The sequence below is a fragment of the Medicago sativa genome, chromosome 5, assembly GCF_051527215.1.
Source record: "Medicago sativa cultivar Bolivia chromosome 5, Bolivia_mono, whole genome shotgun sequence".
Classification (NCBI taxonomy): Eukaryota; Viridiplantae; Streptophyta; class Magnoliopsida; order Fabales; family Fabaceae; genus Medicago; species Medicago sativa.
Genome location: NC_140753.1, coordinates 28,944,844 through 28,965,598, shown reverse-complemented (window position 1 = coordinate 28,965,598; position 20,755 = coordinate 28,944,844). Strand labels below are relative to the sequence as shown.

General features: G+C 33.2%; 2 protein-coding genes and 1 long non-coding RNA gene across 5 annotated transcripts; 1 reads left to right on the top strand and 2 right to left on the bottom strand.

Annotated features, from left to right (window-relative positions):
- Window positions 1-1,766: 1,766 nt before the first annotated feature.
- Window positions 1,767-2,495, bottom strand: LOC146921581 (uncharacterized). Its single transcript, XR_015012186.1, has 2 exons — window positions 2,372-2,495; window positions 1,767-2,234 (listed from the first exon to the last, which is right to left on the bottom strand). It is a non-coding gene; the product is annotated as an uncharacterized LOC146921581 (long non-coding RNA).
- Window positions 2,496-3,405: 910 nt separating this feature from the next.
- Window positions 3,406-8,170, top strand: LOC146921580 (leukocyte immunoglobulin-like receptor family A protein). The gene is made up of 4 exons (XM_085714949.1): window positions 3,406-3,513; window positions 3,808-3,897; window positions 5,325-5,592; window positions 7,632-8,170. Exons 1-4 carry the CDS (start codon window positions 3,471-3,473, stop codon window positions 7,918-7,920), a joined length of 690 nt encoding a protein of 229 aa, XP_085571075.1. The 5' UTR covers window positions 3,406-3,470; the 3' UTR covers window positions 7,921-8,170.
- A 1,029-nt stretch (window positions 8,171-9,199) lies between these two features.
- On the bottom strand, window positions 9,200-14,868 carry LOC146921579 (phosphate transporter PHO1 homolog 10-like). Of its 3 annotated transcripts, XM_085714948.1 has the most exons (15): window positions 14,684-14,791; window positions 13,489-14,003; window positions 12,946-13,080; window positions 12,729-12,846; window positions 12,569-12,617; window positions 12,378-12,449; window positions 11,643-11,772; window positions 11,417-11,537; window positions 10,972-11,230; window positions 10,663-10,767; window positions 10,521-10,565; window positions 10,279-10,428; window positions 9,882-10,160; window positions 9,588-9,724; window positions 9,200-9,488 (listed from the first exon to the last, which is right to left on the bottom strand). In XM_085714948.1, exons 2-15 carry the CDS (start codon window positions 13,958-13,960, stop codon window positions 9,380-9,382), a joined length of 2,181 nt encoding a protein of 726 aa, XP_085571074.1. In that variant the 5' UTR covers window positions 13,961-14,003; window positions 14,684-14,791; the 3' UTR covers window positions 9,200-9,379. The 3 variants fall into 3 exon arrangements, with proteins under 3 accessions (XP_085571074.1, XP_085571072.1, XP_085571073.1); XM_085714946.1 differs by having other exon boundaries at window positions 12,729-13,080; window positions 14,684-14,868; XM_085714947.1 differs by lacking the exon at window positions 14,684-14,791 and having other exon boundaries at window positions 12,729-13,080; window positions 13,489-14,213.
- Between the last annotated feature and the right edge of the window lie 5,887 nt (window positions 14,869-20,755).

Sequence of the window (20,755 nt, the reverse complement as noted above, 5' to 3'; positions counted from 1 at the left end):
CTACTCTGTTTTGTGTCCACGCTACAAGACAAGAAAACAGCTCCAGAATACGGTTACGCCTGCATAGATGTTCCTTTGGATAAGGAATGGATTTCAAATTTGTTCTTCATAGGACAACAACCAAATCAGGCAAAAGATCATTGGTGAAAGATCAAGCTTCAACAACGACTCTTTGGTGTGCTGGCAATTTCACAACGTCTCTTTCACACCTCTATATAAAGGAGTGAAGACCTAGAGATTTGGTAATGCATGAACGCTGAACGAAAGACTCATAACATTTTTACAAGTACCAAACCTCTGCTGAAATTGTTCTGCATTCACTTAGAATTTCTTTGTCTTATAGTCATATCTTAGAAATTCTTAAGTCCATTGAGTCTGTATCTGATTTGTATTGTGAGCACCTCTGATTGTATATCAAGTGTTCAACCTTAAACAATTTTCTGTGTAATTTTGTTTAGTTAGGAAGTCTCTTGCTTGTGTGCTTGAGCAAAGGAAGTCTCTTGCTTGTGTGCTTGAGCAAAGGAAGTCTCTTGCTTGTGTGCTTGAGCAATTGTAATCAGATATTACTCTTAGTGAAATCTCCTTGGAAGTGCAAGGGGGACTGGACTACTTCCGGATTGTGGAAGGAACCAGTATAATTGCTTTGTGTCGTTCTTCTTCTCTCTCTCTCTGTTTTTTTTTTCCGCTGCATTTAGATTCTAATCATCACTTCAGAAGCTGTCTCACTTAGCTTCTGATCAGTGTATTCAGTTGTTTAGGAGAAACGAAGAATTTTTTCAAAACACAATTCAACCCCCCCTTCTTGTGTTTTTCTCACCTTCAGATCCACCCGACCATTGTTTCAAATCTACACAATAAGAAATTGAAAACAATCAATGAAAAACTCATTCAAACATTTCATCAAACACTTGATGTGCAAATTATACATAAACCCTAAAAATAATAAAAATAACCCTAAAATGTTTTACCCTAAAAAAAACATAAAAATAATGTAAAATATAACAAAATTATTCAACTTGTATCTAATTTTAAAATAAATCATATACTCTTACATGTAAATATACTTAAAAACTAAAATAAAAAAATAAATATAAAACACCAAAATAAAAAATAACCCTAAAATTCTAAATTATAACATAAACATCATGCAAACATTTTAACAACATTAATCAATTAACATCTACTCTAAAATTGAATTATAACATGTAAATCTACTCAAAAACTAAAATAAAATAAATCTACTCAAAACCTAAATAATAAAAACATTTATAACAACTAAAATGTAAGTTAATAGCATTATAATTACATACTTGTGATTTTGTTGAATTAATTTGGTTGGATTTTGTTGGGTTTTTTAGAGAAATTTTTGAGAGATTTGGAAAAAAAATTTGTAAGATGAGATGAATAATGGATGAGAGAGCTTCTGCCAAATTTGTAGCAAAAGATCATCGGCAGTTAACTGCAGAGGTTTTCATCGGTAGTTAACTGCAGCCGGTTTTGAAGAAACTCGGCAGTTAACTGCCGAGGGATATTTAGGTAAATTACTCGTGTTTCTCAGCCTTTGCATATGTGTCAACAGCAATTTTCGTAATAGAAAGAAAGGTTAAATATGTTTTTGGTCCCTATAAATATGTCAACTTTTCGTTTTAGTCCCTCTAAAATTTTCCTTCAACTTTTAGTCCCTATAAAATTTTCAATCACTACTTTTGGTCCTTATTTTTAATTTAATTTTTGTATTTTTTTTAATAAAATTGTGCAGATATATGTAAAATATTCTAAAAAAATTTACTAAAAATAATTAGAATTTTTCAACATGTTTCGGATTATATATTCCGGAATATCTCTAACGTTTTCGGATTATATAATCCGGACCAATATTTTTATAACTGGTATCATCATCCATCAGGGTGAATGGAGTGCCAAAATACACGAAAGAATCCGGATTAAATTTTCCGGAATCAGTTCGGATTACATAATCCGGATTAGGGGTATTTTGGGAAAAAAAATAGGGCGCACGAGGAAAGGCATAGGCTGATAATGCGGCTTCTCCTGCTATAATATGAGTCACCTCATTTGCTTGTCGCCTGTTGAACTCCACCCGAGAGTTCGTAAATTGGGAAGTGAAAAGTCTTTTACACTGAAATAATATGACCAAATTCTGAGCCATCAGACCTATTGGAGTGAAAAACATCATTTGTTGTTTTGGAATCTACCACAAAATCGACGTTATCCATCTGCATGTCATTTAACCATTACAAAGCATAAAACAACCCTAGCGCTTCGCCCACAAAGACGGGGCATAAAGGAGAAAAACTCATAGTTTTTGCTAGAACAAATGCTCCATCATCATCTCGTACACACATGCCAATACCTGTACGATTCCAAGCCTGCGAAAAAGAAGCATATACGTTGCATTTCAATCGACCTTGCTACGGGCGCTGCCAGCGCACATCAGAAGCCACACATGCGAAGGAACTGGACGACACCGTACTTCTAGTGTGAACAATTGGAGGAGCTTGGAGGTATTTTAAGTCTTCTATAAGATGACGTGTTCTATCAACAACATTTGCTTATAAGTCATTTTCATTCTCCCAAGTTTAAGGTTTCGATGTTTCCACATACTCCAAAGAATAGCTGCCATACGCTGAACATGTTCCTGTGATAAATTTTGCAACAAGGAAAATATAATATCTATAGAAAACATGTTCCTGCGTTAAATTTTGTCACTTGTACCCTTTCACAATTACTTTATTTTTTTCTCAATAAAACTAATTAATGATATCTATTTACTAAAATTCGTTATTTTTAAACAAAATATGTTATCTTTTCCAAACATTTTTTTTTATAAAACAAAGTTTGTTTTTTGTTATTTTCAATATTCAAATCTACGTCACCGAGTGTGAATTTAGTATTGGTTGAATTCATAATTGAAGTCTTAACTTTAATTAAAGGAGTTGGAGGAAAATTAATTTTTTCTTAACTTTTGATTATTTTGAAGTTGGAATAATTTTTATTTTACTTTGCAATTATTAAAAAATATGTTTACAATATTAAATTATTGATCATTGTTCTCTGAAGTCAAAGAGAACAATGATCAATAATTTAATTGATCATTGTTCTCTTTGACTTCAGAGAACAATGATCAATAAACCGTGTTAAAAATTAAAATTTGTTGAAGAAAAAGAAAGATATCTAATATTAACAATTATGGTACCAAGTACCAAACACATTAAATTTATTTATTTATTTTTTTTTTGACAAAAAACACATTAAATTTATTCAAAAGAGAAAGAGTAAAAAAAAGAAATTAACATTAAGGTATAATAGAAAGAAAATGAGTAAAAAAACTACATTTACATTTAACGAAAGGAGTACAAATTGAGAACGGCAAGACGAACCCCTTTCGTTGTTGTTGGAAGAACGCCCGAAAATCAAATTATTTAGAAAATCGCGTTTGGCTGTGACCAAACATGTATCATCCAACTCGAGGTGGCGTCCGTGGCGGTCGAGATCGTAAGTTTTACCATCTCAATTTCAATTTCAATTCCAATTTTTCTCTTTTTCAAATTTCACAAATTCCTTCTTCAATTCCATCTCATTCATACTTTCTCCTAATTCCTATTTTGTTTAATTTTACCACACAACCCTGATTTCCACAAAATTATTCATTCTTACAAGTTTAACTTATGATTATAATTTTCAATTAAATTATTTATGCATTGATATTGTTGAACTTAATAGTATAAATCTTGAATTATTCTTTTATTTATTCTGTTAATGTTGTGTTTCTCACTCTTAATGGAACAGAGTTCACTTGGGATGATGTAAAAGCTGATAAACACAGAGAGAATTATATAGGTCATAGTCTCAAGGCTCCTGTTGGTAGATGGCAGAAAGGTAAACTTTTTTTCTTTTATTTTACCTTACCTTACTCCTTTAATTCATGTCAAATAGCGCCTATAGCACCATCGTGCACCAGAATTTTAACAAACAGCTATTGTTTCGAGATATGCAATTTAGTACAAAGGGTTGTCAAATAGCGTCTATAGAAGACTTGTTGTATTGACAATAGGAATATGCTAATGAGATAGAAAATGTAGATATGTCACCGAAGACTATATGATGTGACTAGGTAGGACATTAGGGTACATCAGTTTCTTAAAATTATACGATACAGACATAAAACAGAGGCTCTTGGGGAATTTGTTAGCAATATCGTTTGCGGTTTTATGCTCTCAATAACTGTGCCTGCTGCACTAACCTCAATTAACCTTAATTTGAACACCTTAGATCACACTCTTCAAGTGGCATTCATTCTGTTATTCAAATGTTTTTGTTCTATAGCTTCTTGAAGTGTACTCCCTCCGGTCACATTTATAAGCAAAAAACAACTTTTTAGATTCATGGAATAATTAATGTATCTGGTCACATTTGTAGACCAAATACATTAGTTATTTAATGAATCTAAAAAGTTGTGTTTGCTTATAAATGTGACCAGAGGGAGTATTATGCAAGCTGAAGGCCTTTTGCATTGTATATGTTTCGAAAAATACAAAACAAAAGAAAGATCTTTCTACTGTGACTGACTACCGAAATTTCCTTATGCTCTTTACTTTTCTTCAACATGGTTATTTTAACTATTTATTGTTTATAGTCTTGTATAGGCATTTCAGATGTTCGAAATTTAAGTTTGTACTGTTCTATGTGTGTGATTCAATCAAAACTGTTGATCGGTCAGTCTTTGCTTAGTAAATTGGCTGTTTAAATAGGATATAAGATTTCAATTTGATGCTATTGAAAAGATCTGAAGTTTCTTCTACGGACGAAATCTATGCCCAAGTCTAGAGCCAAATTTAAACCTTTTAATTCAAAGCTCATAGGGGTGCTCTCTTCCATCACCTAAGTTTCTCCTTAAGCCTGCACTTTATCCTATCCTCAGGCTACATTTGTACAGCTTTATTTTCGTCATTTTGGTTTTATGGTTTAGGTTATGGCATAATATTTCTTGTAACATGAGACATAACTACAAAAGCACTGCATATGCTATGTTGGTTGGACGTGTTTCATAGAAAAGATTATGACTATGTTTACCATCCAATGTAATGTAAGTTTAGATATTTTTTATTTACTTGAACTAAAATTTAAGAAGCTGGAAAGGTTGAAGAGGGCTAAAGAGACATATACAAGTTAGTTTATCCATCCTCTTTCCTTCTCCTAGGTTGCTTATAAAGGGTAGAGGGACACGTACATATAAACATTAGACTGTTGTTGGCTATTCACATCAAAATAAGGGACCATCTTTAAATTGTCTTTTTATTCAACAGGGAAAGACCTTTTTTGGTATACCCGGGATAAAAAGTCCCAAAATGAAGAAATGGAGGCTGCAAAAGAAGAGATAAAAATAATTAAGGAAGAGGAGGAGCAGGCAATGAGGGAAGCTCTCGGCTTGGCTCCTAAGCGTGCTAGTCGTCCTCAAGGTAACCGTCTTGATAAACATGAATTTTCAGAACTAGTAAAGAGAGGGTCTACAGCAGAAGACTTAGGTGAAGGTCACGCTGAAGCAGCAAGGGTTCAAGGTGTTGGTTTTGCAAGGTAAATTTACTACACATGATTTTTATATTTCAAAAATAATAGAGTAGATTTATTTCTTAAATAATTTTTGCTATTTCCTGTTTCATTTGTTTTATTTTTAGGATATCATATAAATTATTTGGATGAAGAACAGCCGGGTGGGTTTGCTTGTGGTGACATGTGGAACATAAGATTATTATTTGAGTCTGATGTATTATTTTTAGGTTTTTTTCATGGTGATTTTATTACACCAATGATTTTTAGAGCTTTATTTATGAGCAAATTCTTTTAGCTTATAGGAACAGACCTAACAGCCCAGTAAATAAAAGACCTAACAGCTTATTCAAGATTTTCAGTTTATTTTTTTTCAAGAATTGCATGATTACAATTTTGTTTTTTTTATTGAGAAAGCACCTTTCCTTCAAAGATGCACAAATAAGTTTTCATATAATATTTTGATATTATCTTAGAGTATCGTAGACTACCTCTTAAAATTAAATTTTCTTATTTCTTTGTTATGATGGTGATTGATTTATTTCCTTATTTAATTAGGATTTAGAGTTTTGTATTGATATAAATAAGGACTGTGTTGTTAAGTGTTTTCGTATCAAATCGTAATCATCAACTATATTAAACCATATTTACAATTTTAGAACTCTTCATTTTTTTTCTTTTACCTCTCTATCTAACACCCTAAACTTCAACAGTGTGTTTGCTTCTGGTCACATTTAGGAAATAAGATTCGATTCTTATATACTACGTAAAGTCTAGTGTATTATATTTAGATTTTTCTCATGGTGTGTCCTGATTCTTTTAAAAGATTTATGTGTTATCAGATCATAAACAACTCAATATTCATAATTAGTCTAGTTTGAGTCTGATGTGCCAAAGTTCAGATTTGTTGAAGCATGAGATGGTAGTAAGTGGGGATGACAATGTGTAGATAAAAGATACCCATTTTCAGTCAAGGGTACCACAGTATCCATCTCCCCACCCACCAAAGTGTTCGGGTAACTACACATCCATGTTCAGACCCATTTTTTGGATATCTACTCTACTTATAATGAGCAATTTTTGCTGATATTCATCGAGTCGATTACTTGAAAATGAGCAACCTGTAATTTCTAAGCTTTTACTATAAAATGTGCAACCACTTTGTTTATTTATGATTTGGTAGAACAAGATGTTGTCTTTTTTATAGATTTTTTTCAGAAACAAAATTTTAGGTTGCAAGAATAGCCCTAATCAGCTTTTTTTTTCAAGACTTTTGCTTTACTATTTTTTTTTTCTGAAAATTTGCATCGTTATAGATTTTTTGAAAATTTTAGTTATAATTTTTTTTAGAACACATCCTTTAATAGAAATAACAGTTTTTGTAGAAGGATCACAACAAGCTGGCCCTTTATTTATTATATGGCGAAAAAGTGTGTCCACTCCACATCTATTATTTGGAAGACTGGCATAGAACTTAGAGCCTTGTAAATTTGACTTGTGATCTTTTCTTTTTGTTCTTGCCTTTCTTTTCCATCTTTATACCAAGCTAATGTCTATGTTAGTGTTACTAGTGGTTTCAATGGAGAGGAGTGGAAATGGTGGGATAGAAAGCTGTTTTGTAACATTGTGAAATCACCCTAGGGCCTTAGGTATAGGAAAGTTATATACTGTAATTGCTCATATCCCTTATTTGTTAAGCTGGTCTAACACCGAAACTACTTAACATGGGTTGATGTGGTGTATAACATATGAATGCTTAGTTTGGTCAATTATTTAATATAGAAGTTGGCTATACTGACCCACTCTTCAAGTTTGTGTCATTCTAACTTTGGCAGTTGCATTTTGAAATAATGGCAGATAAAAGATAGCTCTTGACTAATTTGTTGCATATCGTCTTACAAATTGCACTTTTAAATGTATGCTGATTGCTTGTTTAAAATTTCAAATCTATTTTCTTGAAGACACATTCTCCTTTGCTTACGAAATTAAACTACTATGCCATCTCTTGTGTTTGTTTTCCAGAAATTCCGTGCTATTATTGTAACTTATTTCTTACAATTGTGCAGAGAACTCCGCCCTTGGGAAGAACCTGGTTCCTCAAAGGTCTTGCATACACCAGCTGAGGTAGAAAATGTATCTATGCCTAATCAATCACCAAGAAAGATTGAAGATGAATCTGAGGATGAAAGTAGAAAAAAGAGAAGACGGGAAGAAAGGAAGGAAGAGAAACGTGAAAAGCGGCATTCCCGTGAGGAAAGAAAGCAGGAGAAGCGTGAGAAACGGCATTCTCGTGATTCAGATGACAGGAAGAGACACAAGAAAGATAAAGAGAGGAGGAGGCATGATTCAGATTGAATACTCACTCCTCTTGGGTTTTCCCATCATCCAATGTGAAATGAAATGACATTTTTACTCTAGTTTCATGACTTATTTTCGGTATAAATGATATTCCAGAAGCCTGTATTTACCGTTATCACGTATCTGGATATTGGCACTGCCATTTTGGCATTATTATGTGGTGTTTCAAGTTGGAAATTGATATTGAAATGATGCCAAGCTCATGAAGTATCTTGATGTGTAAAAGAATTGAACTGTTGTATGTTTCCGTTTTTATCTTCTCTTTGTATTTATAGTTAGGCCTACCATGGTCCTAGGGACATTGCAGACATGGGCAAAAATTCTTGGAAGGTTGCTCTATAGTCCCCTTAGGTTGCTCAACCCTGAAAAAAGGTCAATAAGAAGATAGCTTCTGATGGAAAAAGCCGATCGGAATGAATCTTCTGATAGGTTTGTGCATTGGAAGATACTCTCCGATAAATTGAGGGGCCTTTGAGCAAACATGAGGGACCTATATTGCAATTTCCAAAATCTTTTGAACAAAATTACACTGCATTTTGAGTCTGACTACATAGGTCAAAATCTGCGCTACAATTCAAAATGAATATATATCATATTTCAATAGAATGAAATAGAATCAAACTTCTTTAGCAAATTCTTATTTACCCATCAACAAATGATGGGTAGTTACCCGAAATCATTCATTTGTCTTTCACTATTCATGTTATACATAGTGGAAGATAAATGAATGATTTTGATTGGTGCCAACTTAGCATGAGTAATTTTCAACCTTGTTAACATGTAGTTTTGAACTCCAATTTTCAATTATGAGACAAGATAAATAAAACATTTTAGCCTTTATTTCAAAGTCAATTTAGTATTTAGAAACTTTATTTTGTTTGAAAGTCCAAAATAACAATGTATTTAAAGTTAGTAACCAATGACATTAAAAACGTATAGAAATGATATTTCGCCCAGATGATCGTTTGAAGTCCTTTAACACTGTTGTAAACATCTTTGCCATGACACACCTTGTGTGAGGTTTTAACCAAAGTGCGTTCGTTGTTGGTCGAAAACTCTTTTCAAACCTTCTCTTAAGCATGGGTTCAACTCAAGCCTTCGAGAATTTTCGGGAGAACTCCCTTAAGGGCTACATAAAACAGAACTAAACATATTTACATATCAGAAGAGTAAATTTCAAAATGAAACTTCTGTTTTAGGTTAATCTTGTATTGGAGCTCTCTTTTTAACATTTCTCTATAAAGAAATAAAAACGAAATCTTCTACAACTCTCGTGTGAATGCAAAATGTATCTTTTTTCTTTCTTTCTCAAATTCAACCCGCCAACTGAATTTATCATGTGTACATTCTAGTTTCTTACACTTCCCATCCCAAATTCCCAATCAATGTATACTTTTTGATTTGAAATTTGAATTCTATATGCTATAATACAATCTTGCACAGAACCAGGATGCCGCTATTCATCCTTGTCATTTCCATCATCATCATCATGGTAACTGAAAGGATGAGGAACTGACTTGAATGCACGATAGTTTCCAACATTGTTCAAGTGCTCATTCTCCAACCTGACCAATTATAATGTGTAAAATGTTCATGAATATGCATTCAAAAGTATATTATAAAACCATCGTGACTAAATTTAATGATGTTAAATTAGAAGTTACCTAAAAAAGTTCCAAATGCCACGACGAATAATTTCAAGACAAGAAATCAACGTAATGATTGCCACTCTATGTAAGGGCTTCCAATGCAGTTCAAGCACCAACTGCATCCATGAAATTCTTAGCACAACATTCAGAACCTGTTGACAGAATCACAGTGTGTCACCATACACGATTTTAGTAAAGTCTACACTTTGAAGTTTCAATAAAATCACGATATCACTGTGATTCACGGTTCAATCCAAACACACACATAGAATGTTAAAATAAATTTGTCTTTGTTTTTTTCATTGTTACCATGGCTATGTAGTAGACACTTTTGTGAGAAACAATGAGTTTATCCCTCAAATAAGGATTCTTTGAATGCCTTTGCAAAAGACTCCAATCCTTAACAATGTCCCAATATATGTTCAGAAGTATTGCAACAGCTGAACTTATAAGTGCCCACACTTTCCATGTCATTGCCTTCTTTGTTTCAAAGGTAGTCCGAATTACCATTGCAATAATTGTCGACAGATACTTTGAACCATTGATTGCGTGGTCGATATCTCTTTCATCATACAATTGACGCATACACTACAAAGATAAATCACTCAGTCAGTGCATGATGTTCCCACAATGTCGAGTCTAGGGTAAATGCACGCAGCCTTACCTCCGCACACGAAAGATATTAAAAAGAAAAGATCATACGAACCTGTGCCAAGCGAAACCAATAAGGAATGACGCCGACCGCGAAGTACTGTACATTATAGATACCACGACTCCTACATTTGCTTTCCCTCCTTGAGTGTTCTCCAAGACCATAATAGCATAGGTAAAGCACGAAACTTCTGAAGGATTGAAACTATAGAAAATAGAAAATCGAGTAAGATATTACAATGTGAAACATGTTTGTATTAATAGTATCATATGAAATTTACAGGAGCGCAGAAAGACCTGACTGGTAAGCTGATCAGCCAAGAAGAAATCCATAAGTGTAACCTGCAAAGAAAAGTCATTCTTAACTAGGTGCATCGATTAAGTATATTTTTATTTAATCATGTCATTCAAATTTTAATTTACTAGCTGTTAATATTACCGTGAAAAAAGGAGCACATATGCAGCGGAATAAACTCCGGATAAAGAAGAAACGACTTGACCGGTATATGATGTTGAAAGGGCAAAATGTGATCAAAATAACAAGCTGCACATGGAACAGAATTGATGGGTTAGGTAAGTTTAGTCCATTACAACTTGAGATCTGGATTACTTGCGGTAAAAGTTACACGCTGTAATCTCGACCGTTGTGGTGAGGAGTGAAAACTAATGATGAAGTAATTGTAATTTTGAAAATACATATGTATCAAATAGTGCACTAAAAAGTTATATTTAAAATTATGAATCTTACAACAATTAAGCTCAGAGGAACAAGTTCAGTGGTTGTCTTATAGCTTCTATTCGGTTGGTTCATCTCCAGCTGCAAATTTATTAAGAAACATAGTACTGCAACCACTGCATGACCTGTTGTGAGAAGGAATACATCTCTATGGTCCAATTCGGTTCCAGGTCTGATGCTGAATAGGAATGGATAGTTGATCCGATAACGCCTCCAAAAATATGTGTTTGCGGCATATATTAGCATATGTAGAGTGATATATCCAAATAGACTGCAGGAAATGGCAACAATCTTAAATAAAGCATAGACAGAATCGCATATATGATAAGTGCTTATGTATAAGCTGTTTTTATAACAAACGATAAAATAAAGCCAAACTGTTTTCATAAGTTATAAGTTGTTTTTCTGATCAGTATACCAACAAAAATGAAACCAAGGTGCTGAGAAATAGTGTTACCTATATAATGGAAAAATGTTTTCCATGTAAAATGTCCCGACTTTTTTCTCCATTAATTGTTGAGATACTATTCTTAATATTGTAGCAGCTATTAGAGCAACTAAGCAACCAGAAAAGAAACCTACAAGAAGAAATAAATAAGACAAGAATAAACATTAATCAACATTGTTAGGAACAAACTAAGCAAGTCAAATGCTTGCATGTTAAATAGCATTGTGTTATTTACCTGTAAAAAATGTTATCTTGTTCCTTTCTCTTTTCATTTTTGGCCTTAACAATTTCCTTCCCTTCTTGTGATTTGAATGTGTAAAGTTTCTGATGAAAGTAGATTCCACTTTCTCCAAAAGAAAATTTACCTAAAATTAGATGAAGTGGAATGAATTACTAAGATGGTTAGAGAAAATAAAGAAGGATAATGATAATTATCCATTTCAAACATAAGAAAAGAATTCCATAATTGATCATTCGATCACAAAATATTGCTTATAAGCTATTTCCATCACAAAATATTAAGTAAAGTTAATTTATTTTTTCTTATAAGATATAAGTAGTTTTCATTAGCTATCTTGGAGAGCTTATGAAAATAAGCTGAAAACAGTTTACGAACATGTCATTAACTGTTTTCACAAGCTCTCAAACGTCTCACAACTTCTTGCGTAAGTAGATAAGCTTAAATACGTCAATCCAAACAGACCCTATATCCATTCAAGTTCATTTTTCATAATCATGAACTACCAATCTATGACCATGATTTTTGAAATCATATGATCTTCTTTACTGCAAGGAAGAAGCTATGTAGAAAACTTGCCAATCTGATCATTAATACTCTAGGCAAAGGAAAAGGATTATTTTGTCCTTTAACAAGGTATCCTATTTATATGAGACTTAACTTGCTAAGTTTCATTATGAAGAGCTAATCATGATTAATACCATGAATGCAACACATGTGATTCAAACAAACCTCATCAGAAGTGCCAAGATAGGAGTTGTCCACTACTCTCATGTATTCTCTTGAAGCTCCTCTTGATGCATTCTTTTTGAACAAACATATTAAAACAAATAAAATAAAATTAAGTCCTTAGTCCAATGTAGAATTTGTGAAAAATGCAACTAAAAAAACTGAACTTTCATAGGTCTAAGGAAAAGACTAACCTTTTCATACTTCTTCATGATCTTGGAAAATGCTGAGAGATTCATAAAACTGACCAATTTTCATAAAACATACATAAGTACGTAATAACACATATTTCGCAAAACAAGAAAGTCATTCAGAAATTGAAAGCTTCCATTCCATATATGATTTATTTATTACCTGTAATCTTTGAGATGGAGCAATTTCTGATAGAACTCAACAAACACAAGTCTAAGTTGTTTTTCAACTTTTCTCAGCTCTTCTTTGTTGAAACTTAACTCATTATTATCATTGGAATCTGTAAAAACATTTTTAACTGTTGATATTGGAGATTGAAAAGCATCATCAATCTTTACATGCTCAAGGATTTCCATAGGGTCTCTTCTGTTGTAATTACTGTGTGATTCCTCTTCATGATGATTACTTCTATTGGTTTGTTGAGCAAGATCAACTTCAGTGTCCATCATAGAGTCTTTCTTCTGATGATTTTGATCCAAGTTGTCTTCACCAGACAAACGAATCGGCTGCAATCCTGCATATTCAACCTCAAACTTTAAGACAATAAAATTTACTTTGGCACCGGACACAACTTTGACCTGATACATCGACACGGGTAATAATTTGAGAAAATATTTGTAATTGAATGTAATCACATGTGTCACTATCCAACACATACATAGGTTGGACACATGACATGTCATCAATCTAAAGTGTGAGTGCTGCACATGACACTAATTGTAATGAATAATAGTAACTATATGAACATCATTTGAATGGAACAACATATATGAAGCACTGTCACAAACACGAATACCGGACACGACACTAGCACTCACACATCAACACCATTTATAATTTTTCGAAAATAAAATAATTGAATGTAACTACGTGTGTCGGTGTCATGAATGTAACTACGTGTAAAAACATATTTTCCATTTACCTGGATCAAGGTTTTTAACCTTTACCCTCAATGCAACTAAAGTCTCAACTTGTTTACTCAAAAGTGTTGCTTCATGCTTAGCTGCCTCCACCTGTTCCTTATAAAAGGCATTAACCTTGTTAAGCTCTTCATCAAGCTTCTCAAAGAACCTTGCCTCAGCTTCTCCTTTTTCTTCATTCAACTTGGTCTCATATAACTCTTTGGAACCATCTACATCTATCTCTAATGTCTTAACTTCTATAACTTGCTCTTCAATACCCTCATCTCTTTGATGATTGCTACCATGATTCAAGTGTATTCCACTGAATGCTCTTTCAAGGCTGAATTTGTGCTGCAAGTGCTTATTGTCTTTGTTTTCAGCTTTTTTGCTGCTTTTGACTTCTTTCAATATTTTCTTGAGGCCTTCATAGTCCATGTACTCTTTCTCCCACTCAGGTACCATTTGTTGTTTAAAGTCTTTCTTAAATGTCATCTTTTCTTCTTTGGAAATTTACTAATCTGAACTTTGTTATCTTCTGAACAAGATTGGAAAATGTTACAAAGCAGAAGAAAATAATATTCAAGAATGTTCAAGTTCAAAATGATAACCAACATAAGAAATCATGGTTCTAAATTGCGGTCCACAACTACGATTGCAGATGCAATATAAAAGAGGATTCTTCGGAAGGGTCGGTCCAATAATTTTTATACTAAATGAGGCTTAAAACAAATTTAAAACTATGAAGCGTATTCTTTTTGAAGCGTTTTTGCTTATAAAATCTAATAAAATATATTTATTTGTTGGTGGGTCTAAAGCGAAAGCTTTAGTACAACTGCATCAATCACATTTTTCCGCAAGATAAAGGTTTGCAACGTAACTGCAATTTAAAACCATATAATAAAGCATCATATAATCATAGATATATTTATGAAGGCAATCAAATAGTATTAGTTAGCACAATTTGATTTTCATTTATATATAAATTTTGAAAAGGAAAAAGAAAGTTCATATACATAATAAAAATAGTAAAAGATTTGCAATTCCAACACCAATCCTTGAAGTTTGAAGAAGCTTTTCATACAAATAAAATAGTACTACTACCACATTCTAAATGGTACTATTGTAGCATTATAGAATATCCATAAACTATAATTAAGAACAAATATCACTTCATTGTATTTATTCAACATTAAAATTATATGAAAAGAAGCTTACATAGAAACTGCAATGAACTAAGAGAATTCAGAAGCAGGACTTAGCACTTCCACAACATTACAAACCAAACCGATGCTGACATTTTTTTATTTTATTACGTAGGCTTTTATAGATTATAAAATATTTTTTACCTCATTTTTTCCTCTTCTTGTAAGCAAGCTCTATTGGCTTTATGATGTGTTGGCAAATAGAAAGGTCAGGTGTCACATTGTCTGATATTCTACCCCCTGAAAGTCAGGTGTGCTGGCTATTTAACAACAGCCACGTGGACTCAACTCATACTCATCATAATCATATAAAGATCAACATGCAACTTCATCATTTATCAAAAACTAAATTGTTGCATGCTTCTGCTGTTAATAAAATCAAGTGTCTTTGTAAAAGAAAATAATTCATCATCCAGAAGTCCTAGCTCAACTGGCAAAATGCCGAAATTGTTAGGCCGGATGCCGTGACCGGGGTTCGAACCCCGGTACCTCCACTTGTGTGTGAGTTTATAATGGCTTTGCCATTTCGTCTATCTGCCCAAAAAGCCATTTCGTTTATCTACCCAAAAAAAAAAAAAAAATTCATCATATGATAATAATAAAATATCTCAAAAAGATTAGATGGTCTTTGGTTATTATCTACACCATAGGTCTTCGGTGGTTTGTGGATCAGTAACAACAAAAATGAAGCCATTGTCGGTTTATCATGTATCTTTTTACCCTCCTTTTTCTCTAAATTGCTCATGTAAACTTGTAATTGACCTTATGTCAATTCTTGTTGTAGCTTCTAGATCAATTAATCATTAAATGATCCGCATGTACATATTGTTTATTTATAATCTTTTATTCAATTACTCCGACCGACACGTCTACGAAAATCACTAAAATTATATAAAAAAAAACCTCTCTAATGATGGTCCTTTGAGTCTATATTAGACGATGTTGTCAAAATTGAGATTTTGTTTCAGGTTGAAAGGAAAAAATAAAATAGAAAATCGTAAAATCGCAATTAAAATCAAAATCATAAAATACTGTTTATAACTAACTCGTAGACTGATGGGTACACAAGCTTCCATCTAATCTTCAATTTATACTCCAAGCAAACATCTAGTATCATTTTTACGAGTTGATAATCTTATACCAAAAACTGCATATGATTGTTATATGATACCTTAGTGAGTTTAACACATCAATATTCAAGAATCAAAAGCATAAGCAGTAATGGATGGATGCATGTAAAAATATGCAAGAATCAAAAGCTTTAGCTTCCTCTTCAAATCAAAACCATAACAAAGTTCATACATCAATATGCTAATTTCACTTCATATGTGATTCATATAATTTATATAAAATGAAATTTTAATGTAAAATCAAAACCAATGAGTAGACCTCAGCCTTATATTTTTCTTCAATTCTCTGCAGCTTATACCGCAATTAGTTGGAGAACAAGAACTATACATTGAAACAACATATTAAAACTATTTAGAACTAATTCTGAGGTTCTCTGCTTGCTAATCACCATACCAAATCTTCACATATTCATAAAATCATGATTCATGTTCTTTTGATATTGAAGTCATACATAGCTAACATTAATCAATCAGACAGAAAAATCAAACCACACTGAATATATAACTGTATACTATTTTTTGAATTTAAAACTTGAATAGTGTATTCTATTTTTTTTTAATTTAAAACTGTATATTTTTTGTAAGTTTAGAGAAAATAGTTTTTTTTAAGACGTATATTTTTGTTAACTTTAATTTTTCTAAAACTGTTTGTTTAATTTAAAACTGTATATTTTTTTTTAAGTTTAATAATTTTTCTAGTGTAAATTTTTTTCTGCAAATAGTGAAAATTTTTAAGACTATTTATTTAATATTGTTTTCTTAAATTAAAACTATTTTTAAATTATTAAAATAAAATAAAAAACTGTTATTTGAATACTTTTTTTTTAATTCAGGAAAACAGTTTATATTATGGTTAAAAACCTGTGTTTTTTCAATTTGTAAAGTAAAATTGTTTTTAAAACTAATTATAATAAAGTTTTTTTAAAAAAAAATAATTATAACATATTTTTTTTTTTTAAAAAAAGCAGTATTTTTTTTGATAAGGCAAGAGCAAAATGACATCAAATAGAGATGCTCCCAACTAAGTTGGTACTCTACTCTAATCTTTTGTCAAATGCTCATAAATATTATTAAAAAAGGGAAAAAATTACATAAAAACTGGGGGACATAAACCTAACCCAGTAAAACTACACAAGAGTTTAGTTCGACCCAAACAGGTGATACAAAAAATTAAAACAACACACAAGCGTATAAGTTCATCAACCTCTAATTAACCTAAAACTAATTAAGGGTCTTCAATGCGGTTATTGAACCCTCGGTCAACGCTGAGGCGGCTCATGTACCATCAACTCCTTGCAACAACGACATGCTAAAAGACCCTTTCGAGCCTCACAGTCCAAATCAAACAAAAGTAAAAGGCGAATCTTAAGCTGGCGTATGAATCATCTGCCAACAGAGAGACAATTCAAGGTCCATCAACTCCTTGCAAAAATAACAACAAGCTCTACATCACTCTTTCGTATGGATGGCAAAGCGGGCTGGCCCGCCCCATTTAAGCCCGCACCGTCTATGTCCGCTAAAAACGAGACGGGACGAGCCGAGTCAAAATAGTGACCGAGTCCAAAATCTCACCCTGCCCCGTTTAGTGGCGGACTTGCGAGTTGTGGGCCGGCCCGCCAAACAAAAAAAATTGATTTTTTTTATAACTTAATTGTTACAAAAAAAAACTTTGTTGCTTTTATAATAAAAAAATATAAAAGAATAGGTAGCAAATAAATTTGTGAAAAACAAGATTATTAACAAATTATCGAATTCAACATTATAATTAATAGCAAAATAAGGAAAATGCGCAACATAAAACAAATCAAATCCAACAACCAAATTAAATCCAAAAGGATAAAATAAGTCTCAAAATAAATAAACTCAACAAACAAGATAAATCGAAAAACATAAAATAAGTTCCAAAATAAATCCAAAAGCATAAAATAAGTCTCAAAATAAAGTAAACAACCAAGATAAATCCAAAAGTATAAAACAAGTCTCAAAATAATGGCAGCAGCAACATAATTCTTTTATTAAGTCAATCAACTCCAAGTCAATCATCATCTAAGTTATGAATATATGGTGCACCTCCTCCTACTCCTCCTGTTGTCGTCATAACATAATTGTTTCCAACGAGTTAAGCCGGCCACCCCGTCCCCGCCCCGTTTTTCAACGAGCTGAGCCGAGCCGAGCCAGCCATAAAAAGCGAGTTCAAAACTTTGACTCAGCCCGCTAAAAATAGCGAGCCAAACGGGCCGGCCCGGCGGGTCAATCCCGTTTTTCCACCCCTACTCTTTCGAGCCCATGAGTCCAACATCAGACACATAGAATGATGAGGATTTCAAATTAGTCTGAAATCAATCACGAAAATTGATACGAATATTAAGGCGGCACCAGTTTGGAGGAGACAAACCATAATCTTGACACCTGTAGATCTCAACAGATCAGAACAATGTTCAGAGAGTCAAAACATCGGAACTCCCACTACAAATCGATGTCACACCTTCAAAAGATCATAACGGTGTCAACATGGTGGAAACAAACCACAGTAGGCGTGCACAACAACAACTACAACACCAATGTAGGCAGGAACAACAACAACTACAACCTCCATGGCATTGTTAAAGCCCACAACGCGGCGTAGAGGCCACCCATATGAAACAGAAACATGACAACACATCCTGCCTAAAACCACAAAATCGCAGATTAAACCGGCGACGACGCGACGGAACAGGAAAGAAGGACAGGTCGCGACGGCGCGGCGCCGTCGACTGAAAAACCCATAAGGGGAGGAGAGGGTGGTGTAGCCACGAAGGCGAACACACAACCACCACCAGATCTACATTTATATAGAAAAGATTGTGATTTGGGGGTGTGGAAGGGTGGCGGTGGTAGGTTGCGTTCAGAGGAAAAGGAGAAGCGAATATTATAAGAAGTTACTATTGCTTAGTTTTTTCTTTAATCAAGCAACAAAAAAAAAAAACAGTATAAACTATATAATAAATATTTGTTTTTAAAACGATTTCAAAAAACAATTTTGAAAAAGAAAAACATTATTTTAAAAAAATTTATAAAATAATTTTCCAAGGGAAGCCCCTCGCAAATTCCCTGGTAAAATTTGCTTTGGACATGACTGACTGACGTGAGAGTGCTCATATAACAGTTTGTGTCTGAAAAATGCAGTGTATCAAAGCAGTAGCCTCATAACTGTTGACATGAGCTTTGACAAGAGCTGCGCGAGGGCATTTACCAGGGCCTTGCCCCTCGCAAGTTTGTCAGGGGTTAAACTTCTGGATTTTTTATTTGCGATGACCTGCTTTGCCAAGGGTTCCGCCCTTTACAAAACCCTGTCAATAGTGGCGGATCTTCTCTAAGACCCATGAGAGCCATGACATCCCCTTGTTTTTCAATATATACGATATATGGCATAATAGTTACACATGTTTCGCTCTGTCACAATGGGTAAACAATATGATTTTCTTCTGGATGTTGCGTGTTCGAGTCCTAATTCATCTCCTTTTTATATTTTTAATTTTATTAAAAAAAACGTTCTTGAGGGGGAATTGAATCCGTACCCTTTCAAATGGTCATTTCCAAGGACTTCCAACGCGTTTGTCAAAGATTCTGCCCTTGGGAAATCGACAGATCTCTTGTAGAGATAAGGATAGTTTAGTAAATCCACTACTCTCGTTTTCACTTATCAAAGTAACTAATATAAAAGATACATATAGATTATCAAATACACACACAAAGAGAATAAGATAGTTTATATTAAAGTAACTTATAATTAAAAGGAAGGCTATATTAAAGTAACTTTTAAAAGTAACTTATATTCTGTCATTATACTTTATCATTCACATCTTCATCCCATCGCATCTCGGCCTTTATCCCTTACAATGTGTCAGTCTTCTTGTTAACTGCACCTTCTCTAAAAAATTTAAACTATTTGATTCCTCCTTTTCTCAAGTTTGCTCTGATTCATGAAAATTACAATTCTTGAGTTAATGAAATTAAAAACCACTAATACATTTTTTTTTGAAGGAGAAACCACTAATACATCTAAGCAAGAAAAAGACAACTGTAGAATAATTAGCATGACAATAATTATAAGACCTTGATGATTCCGTCTTCTTGTTAACTGCACCTTAGCAAGAAAAAGGCCTTTATCCCTTACGATGTGTCCGTCTTCTTGTTAATTGCACCTTCTCTAATAAATTTAAACTATTTAATTCCTCCTTTTCTCAAGTTCACTTACATTATCTCACAATATTGCTCTCTTCCTCAATCATTATATTTTCCAACAGTGGCAGAGAATGAATTTGTTCAAACTATAAGAATGAATTATCAAAGAACGAATATCTGAGATTTTCCACACCCTCCTCTGTCACAGTGGGAGAAATGATAGGGCATTCAATATCTCTCCCAAACATCACCACAAACATCAACATTCAAAAGTTTGTTATGCCAACATCACCACCATGAGTACCGTCACATGGAGGGTTTATCAATCTCCCTCAAATTCAGAAGATATGACCACAATCTTCCCCAAGAGATCTAGGGGTAGACCAAAGGGTTTGAAGTACAAAGTGAAATTGCATGTGGGTATCATGGTAGATCCCAAAATCTTTATGAAACAAATTTTTATCGAAATCTCTGCTGGATATGATGTTGTGGAGTCCATCGTCAAGATGACTTGGTGTTATCAAGCTGACATCTCAGTGCTGAGAGGTTTTGGTCTTAGCAAAAATATGGAATTACTTTAATATAAACTATCCTTATTTTCCTTTTATATGTTATGGTCTATTATTGTCAAGACCAGAACATATTTTTGCCAAGACCGAAACTTCTCAGCACTGATATCTCAGCTGGATGACGCCAAGCCATCTTGATGATAGACTCCATAACATCATATCTAGGAGAGATTTCAATAAAAATTTGTTTCATAAATGTTTTGGGGCTCTACCATGATCACC